The sequence below is a fragment of the Mytilus californianus genome, unplaced genomic scaffold, assembly GCF_021869535.1.
Source record: "Mytilus californianus isolate M0D057914Y unplaced genomic scaffold, xbMytCali1.0.p SCAF_1, whole genome shotgun sequence".
Lineage (NCBI taxonomy): Eukaryota > Metazoa > Mollusca > Bivalvia > Mytilida > Mytilidae > Mytilus > Mytilus californianus.
Window position 1 is genome coordinate 103,393,471 of NW_026262581.1, and position 7,598 is coordinate 103,401,068.

At 30.5% G+C, this 7,598-nt stretch overlaps 1 protein-coding gene across 2 annotated transcripts in view; it reads right to left on the minus strand.

Moving 5' to 3' along the window:
• Nucleotides 1-3,448, minus strand: part of LOC127728403 (nardilysin-like) — a 37,138-nt gene extending 33,690 nt beyond the window's left edge. For both annotated transcript variants that reach the window (XR_007994112.1, XM_052235769.1), the window contains exons 1-2: nt 3,303-3,448; nt 1,646-1,844 (exon numbers count right to left, since the gene is read on the minus strand). Coding sequence is in view for 1 of the 2 variants with exons in the window: in XM_052235769.1 (XP_052091729.1) it covers nt 1,646-1,844; nt 3,303-3,376 (273 nt within the window). In the remaining variant the exon portion in view is untranslated. The remainder of the gene's footprint in view (nt 1-1,645; nt 1,845-3,302) is intronic.
• Nucleotides 3,449-7,598: the final 4,150 nt, after the last annotated feature.

A 7,598-nucleotide genomic window follows, 5' to 3' on the forward strand; every position in this document is an offset into this window, starting at 1 on the left:
TAATGTAAACTACAGTACGGGTAGAGACTTATTACTACAAATAACGGACTGGGACATGTCGGAAATGAATAATCCGACTTTTTTATGGTAGGTAGTATGGTCATTAATCAACAGATCCAGGTGTGAACGGTAATATAATTGTCCTTTCATCTCAATCCGTGCTACTAGATTATTACGCTTCACTGATTTCAGAATCAGGTTACCTGTGATTTAAACCTCTCAGTCACTTTATTGATTAATTCTACATCGTATTTGACATAAAATATTTTTACAGGCGAAGTACTGGAGACAACTTTGTTTTAATAAAAATAGCCTATTTTTTTAATAATGGCTTTTTATATTTCAAATGCTGTTTATATTCCTCAAAATATTATTTTCTATGTTCCCTTGTTTTTTTTTTTGTTATGTATCTTTTTCGTATTTGTTGGCATACAGTTTTTAAAATATTTTCTTTTTTATTTCTGGAAGGTTATATTTGTTTTACTCATTTATTTTCCACATAAACCCATTGATTAGCAGAATGATGTGCAAAGTGCTGCTGCATACGTTTTAGTTTGACAACACTACATTTGTATTTAATTTTCAGTCTGCGTTGGGTCAGTTCTGAAATAAAAATAATTACAGTGAGCAATACTTGTATACATGTAGTTTGGTGATTCTTTATAATTGTGAAATTATTTTTTACTGTAAACAAATATTGTCCGAAAGTTGGTGATATATAACTAAAGTAGTACGCAAATAAAATCACTAGAAGAAGATAAAAATTCTTCTCGGGAATTAGGTTTATTTTGATATTTCTGTGTTTGTTAAATATGCATGAAGTAATTGCCACTGACATGAATGGACATTAAAACTAGAAGCATTCAATCGTTTGATGACCAGTTAATTAAATATTTACTATGATTTGTAATCTAAAGAAATTCAATTACTCCTATCTAAATAATTTTATGGTGCTGCATTGACTCTTAATTGCATAATATTAATTTCCGCACAATGCATGTTAACTTGTATGTTGTATTTTTGACACCAATCTAAAAAAAAATATTTGCCGTGAAAAGACAATTCCATGATACACATATCAGTGATCAACAGCATGTGGTTGAACTTTGAACTTGACTTCACTCACAATACAATGTTGAATGTTAAAAATAGCTGGGATTAATTTTGTCAAATGCATGTGATTTTCATATGGCGGGAAATATGGTAACAGTTAACACAGGTGACCTTACTGACCGACCATCGGTAAAAATCTATTCATGATTTAATTTGATACGTAATGATTGGCAGAATGGTGCGTTAGTTTTTGAGGCTCTTGATCGAGATCCATTAATAATTGATTTACCAGAATAGAAAATTTAATCCTTGTAATTATAAACAAAACTAGCTTTAGTCTTCTTTAACTATTTTATTTATTATATTTATCAGTCAACACCCAGATTCATTGGCGTAGCTTTTGTTGAGGCAACCGAGGCAGTTGCCTCGGAAGTTGCTCGGTAAAAAAAAACAAAAAAACTTTTCCTTTATAATCTTTTAAACGATTTCCACCTAATGCAGCAGACTAGTTACTAAACACTAATATACCGAATTGCTTCCTCTTGTTGCCGCTATTGATTCATACCGTTTGCTGTAGGCTAAGCTTAAATACCTTTCTCTCCATCTGCTGTGAATTGGCAATATTTTCATCCACCTCTTCATCTGACTGGTCATCCATTTCCATTCCATGGTCTTCCACCTCTTCCTCTTCTGATTCCTCGTCAGATTCTACATCCTCATCAACCACACTCTCCCCTTCTTTCAGATCAGATATCAATAATGCCCTTAATCCATTATCAAGAGAAATGTATCTAAAATAAACACCAAACTTTTTAACACTAAATTATCATAAAAACAATATATATTAATAAAAGAACAGAGTTCCAATGTCCCCCACATTGCAATATTTTATCTATCCAAGGTACAAGGGCAATAACTAAAAAATACACTTTTTTTTTGTTTCTTAAAATTGTTCATAAATATCTTAGAGAAATGAATGCTTTAGTGCAAATTTAATGTGATTTCTGATATAATAAATATTTCCAAGGGCATAACTCGTTAAAAATATTTGATCAGTAATTATTTTCGAAAGTGTGAAAGACATTGCTGATATAAATTTCATAAAATTCTGGCAAGAATTGTACACATGAGACTGAATGAGCTAACGATGCAATTTTCCATGTAATTAATATTTCTAAGGGGCATAACTCTTAAAAAAAATAATTGATCAGCACAGATTTTCAAACTCATCCAAGACATTGATAATATAAACCTATAATATAAATTTCATAAAAATCTGGCAAGAATTGTACACATGAGAGCACTCACAAGGCAAATTTCCATATAATTAATATTTCCAAGGGCATAACTCTTTAAAAAATAATTGACTGGCACAGATTTTCAAACTCTACCAAGACATCGCTGATATAAACCTACAATTTAAGTTTCATCAAAATCTGGCAAGAATTGTACACATGAGAGTGCTAACGATGCAATTTTGCACATAATTAATGTTTCCAAGGAGCACAACTCTTTTAAAAATAATTCATCAGCACTCATTTTTGAACTCGTCTGAGACATTGCTGAAATAAACCTATGATATAAGTTTGATAAAAATCTGGCAAGAATTGTACGCATGAAAGCACTAAAGATGCAATTTTGCACTTAATTAATGTTTCCAAGGGGCATAACTCTTTAAAAATAATTGATCAGCACTGATTTTTGAACTCGTCTGAGACGTTGCTGATATAAACCGATGATATAAGTTTGATAAAAATCTGGCAAGAATTGTACACTTGAAAGCAATAACGATGCAATTTTCCATCTTATTAATATTTCCAAGGGGCATAACTCTTTTAAAAAATAATTGATTGGCACAGATTTTTGAACTCATCCAAGACATAATTTGATGATATAAACCTATAATATAAATTTCATAAACTGTTATCACAGAGATATGTCTCGCCTTTTTTTAATTTCGATAATGCAAATGTTGAAATCAAAATAGCAATACTTTACCATGTACATCATACTACATGTAAGTTATGCAAATATTCAAAGTCAATGAACCATGGCTCAGTTTAATGTCATTGTGCTCATCAATTAGCGCCTGCCTCATATTTTTCATATCCCATTAACATGTTCTCGTCCTGAATATGCATGTTATTTGCCAAATTAAACGGACATCCATCATGATAATCTTCTACATATTGAAGTAAAGAAGTATTATGTAGATGTAGATGTAAAAATGTTAAAAGTTCGGTATTTACCTATACTTTCTGTCATCATTTTCTGATTGTGTTATGACATTTGACATTTTTATTCTTTTATTATCTGTAGTCATTTCATCAGTAACTTAAAACATTTCTTCAAATCTTTGTCGAACACGTCGAACATTTCGTTTATTTTTTTTTTTCTTCGATGTACTTTTCATGCTGAAGTTGCAACGCGTAAATGTCCGTATATTAAACGTTTAAAGTGAGTAGATTTTGGAGAAATTAACGTGTTCATTTTCTTTTTCAATAATTACTTTTTTGTTACTTAACATTTGTTCAATTACAGATAACTTATTTTAATCTTGTACCATTTTATATTGTTATTATATAACACTTCTTTTTAAAAGAACTTATTGATTATTCATTGTTCATTTAAACGGTAAAATTTCCTCCACTAATGTTATCAATTGAGTACAGAAAATCATTCCTTCATTTAAAAAAAAAAGCAATAGTTTTGAATTCTACAGCAAAAGATCTTTACACTAACAGTTCACCAATAATTAATTGATGGACAGAAACAGGATTTCTTCTGTGGTATTTTCATTTACTTTCACAGATAAAGGAATCTTTTCATGTCTTTCCTATTTTTTTTAATTTTGAACTGTTGAAACTTTGTGACATTTTTTAAAAACTCTTTCATTGTAAAATAAGATGTATATTTCCAAGTGATTAAGATGACCTCCTGTCCCTGAAACCTTCCATTTTGAGAGTCACCATTTCCTCTATTATTTGTTGTCAATGATGGTATTTCCACTAATTTTAGTGTAAAAAAATTCTCTTACGGTTGTGGCCTGTTTATACACCTTATCGCTATTTGTCCGCCATTACTGGACATCACACAAGTTCCCGTAAAATTTTGACGTCATAATAGAAAATGTCTGACGCCACAATGGAAAAGTGATTGTTGTATGACGTCAAAAGTTCGAGCGGGACAGATTCTCGGGTCAAGCGGGAATAGCGATAAGGTGTATTAGTCCCCAACCGCAGTCAGGGGACTTATTGAAATAAGTGATTTTTAAATCACTTATTTAAGTAGCAAATTCGAAGTTTTGTCACAAATTGTGATTTTGTAGTTTTACCAAAATTTTAAACACATAAGGTTTAGATAATATCTTTTCATTAGTAAAATTGAAAAAAATGAACTTTTTGCTTCTTTTAAGCAGCAAGGTTTATGCCTTTGATGCAATCATTTAGCTGCAAATTCTATTTTAGTTGAAAAAATGCTTTAAAAATGGCTTTACATAATGAACTGATACTTTCTTAACAGATTTTTAGCAGTGGGAGTATTTTTCCTGTAAAATTCAAGGTTTCATCTTATAGATTATGTAATAAAATTCTACTGTTCGCGATCAAAATTTCACTGTTCGGGGGTGTTGAAATTAGTGGGGGTTATTAAAATAATGATACTTAAAGAAGTGATTTTTTGGAAGGAAATTGAGGTATGATACTTAAACAAGTGATTTTTATGTCATTATCCTAGATTTAGTACAAGGTCATCACCTGACATGACCCAGTCATCCTATCAACACAGATGTTGGTTCTGATAATTTTAGCAACATAATTAGTCCCTGGATCATTAGCATTCTATATTTAAAGCTACAATAAAATTAAATCACTTAGTCTAGTGATTAATTTGTACTACTTAAATAGGTGATTATTAAAGAAAGACAACTCTTACTTCCAACCTTTATGGACATAATATTACTTGAATCAGTGATTTAGAAAATCACTCATTTAAGTAAGTCCCCTGACTGTACCGACAAGTCGAAGAGTCCATCCGTCAGTCCGGAAAATCAGCTTTCTATAGATCAAGTTTGAATTTTGTTCTGGTCTGATGATTTAGTCCAGAGTTATGGACCATCATAACTCTGGGCCATATCTAATGTTAGAGTACTATGTTGAACCATATTTTCTGTACAAAGGGAGATAACTCATTTTTTAAAAGACATTCTTTGTTAAATTATTTGAAGAATTTTTTGGCAGGTTTGTTTGTTATTTAGTATAAACTAATTTTCTGAATGCTATATATATAAAAAAAAAAATTATGAAGAGAAATCCTTTAATTAGATAATAATATATTTTTATTAATGTATATATTTCAATACATTACATTGTGTAGATAAAAGTTTTTGACATTTTATAGATAAGTTACAAATCTACATTTTGTATATTAGTTTGTGACAAATGAAAGAAAAATTATTTTGAACTATTAATTATATTTGATTATAATTTGAAAATAGATGTACACTGTATTACATCATATCTCATATTAGAGAACTATTAATCATATCTAATGTTTTTTTCACTCATATAATCAGTTTTCCACACTGTTTTTAGTCATGCTTGAAGATATTGACATGATATTTATTTTTTTTTACACCATGACAAGTTATAGAACAAGTTAGCATTTTGTTCCAGTAAAATGAATTTTTACCCGTTAGGGGACTATGTATTGTCATGCAATACTCTCAGAATGCTTGATATCTGTAAATGTCTATTTACGCTTGTGGTATTTTGCTGAATTTTGTCTCCCAATGACCTCAGATCTGTCTCAGAATAACCATCTGAGGTCAAGCAACAATCACTTTTAAATGGTGACGTCCATTTTTTTGTATGTTTCTTCCATGAAGAGATATTTCTGGAATCACGCTACACAGAGTGTGAGACGAAAACTTTATTAATTTGGTTTGCTTATCCAGCATCATGAGATGATGTAACGACATTTGTATTGGCAATTCGTTAGGAAATTGATAACTTTCAAAGGTTGAGATAATGCACATTTCGTCAATGGCAAGAGTTTTATGTGATTTCTTCAATGATATACATGTAAAAAACACTCACACTTTTCACCTGGAAATCTTCTTTTTGACAAATTTAATTTCGGCATTCTAAAGTGTACTAAAAGTTTTTAAATGACTGATGTTAAAGTTTGACACCTGAACAGGACATATAACGTCATGCTGATATGAGCAAAAGATTAACGATTCGTGTAATTTTTTATTTAACACAATGAGAGTGTTGACCATAAGAGAAATAGGTTTAACAACTCGTGAGAACTGGATATCGATTGATATCAACTCTCGTTGTTTAATTTGAATAGTATTAATAAACTTGCCACAGGCTCGTTTATTATTACATTGAAATTAAATAACTCGAGTTGATATCAAGCTATATCTAATTCTCACTCATTATGAAACCTATAAGAATGTCTTCTTTCAATTTCCTTGATGATAAACTTTGATATCAGTGCTCAGATACATGTAACTGATTATACTCAATTTTAGAGTCAAACATTGTTAAATAACATTTATTTCTTGAAACCTTTGAAATCATACTTCTGACACTTTAACTGATGACGTCCAAATACTTCTCAACCAAAACACTGCACAAGGGATATTCAGCCTTTCATGTTATGTATGATTACATTCCTTTGAACATCTTTATGTGGATTTCCCAATATGTTGTAGACCAAGGAAACCTTAAATATTACACTTTAAAACCTTGACATTATTTACATAAATTTGTAAGCTTAGGAGGGAAAATACATATGAAATAAGCTGTACCTTATTTATTAGTTAAATATGAAAAATGTCCAAGCTAATACTGTCCAACACATTCAGTTCACATGGCTATTTAGACTGACTTGTACGAAGCTATATCAAATAAAACATGCTTAAATTTAGCATCAGTGGTAAAATAAGTCAACTTCATATTCTGTGTTTACATCTTAATAGTCTAATTTGTTGGAGTATGTGGGATTATCTCCTTAAGAAATGTTTCTAATAAAATTTCCATTTTTAGCTCACCTGGCCCAAATTTATGTAAATAATGTCAAGGTTTTAAAGTGTAATATATAAGGTTTCCTTGGTCTACAACAAGTAATATTACATTGAACTAATTGACTGTAAATTAACTATGTGTAAATATCTGTTTTTGAGTGTATTGTAATTTGTATGTGAGGGCCTCAGGGAAGATTAGTTTATTGTAACTAACTGAGTTTACCCTCTTTAAATAAAGAATTTATTATTATTATATTATTATAAAGGGCCAAGTGAGCTTTTCTCATCACTTGGCGTCAGTCGTCCGGTGTCCGTAAACTTTTACAAAAATCTTCTCCTCTGAAACCACTGGGCCAAATTTGACCAAACTTAGCCACAATCATTATTAGGGTATCTAGTTTAAATGTGTCTGGCCATTCCGCCAACCAACCAAGATGGCCACCATGGCTAGTAATAGAACATAGGGTAAAAATGTAGATTTTGGCTTATAACTCTAAAACCAAAGCATTTA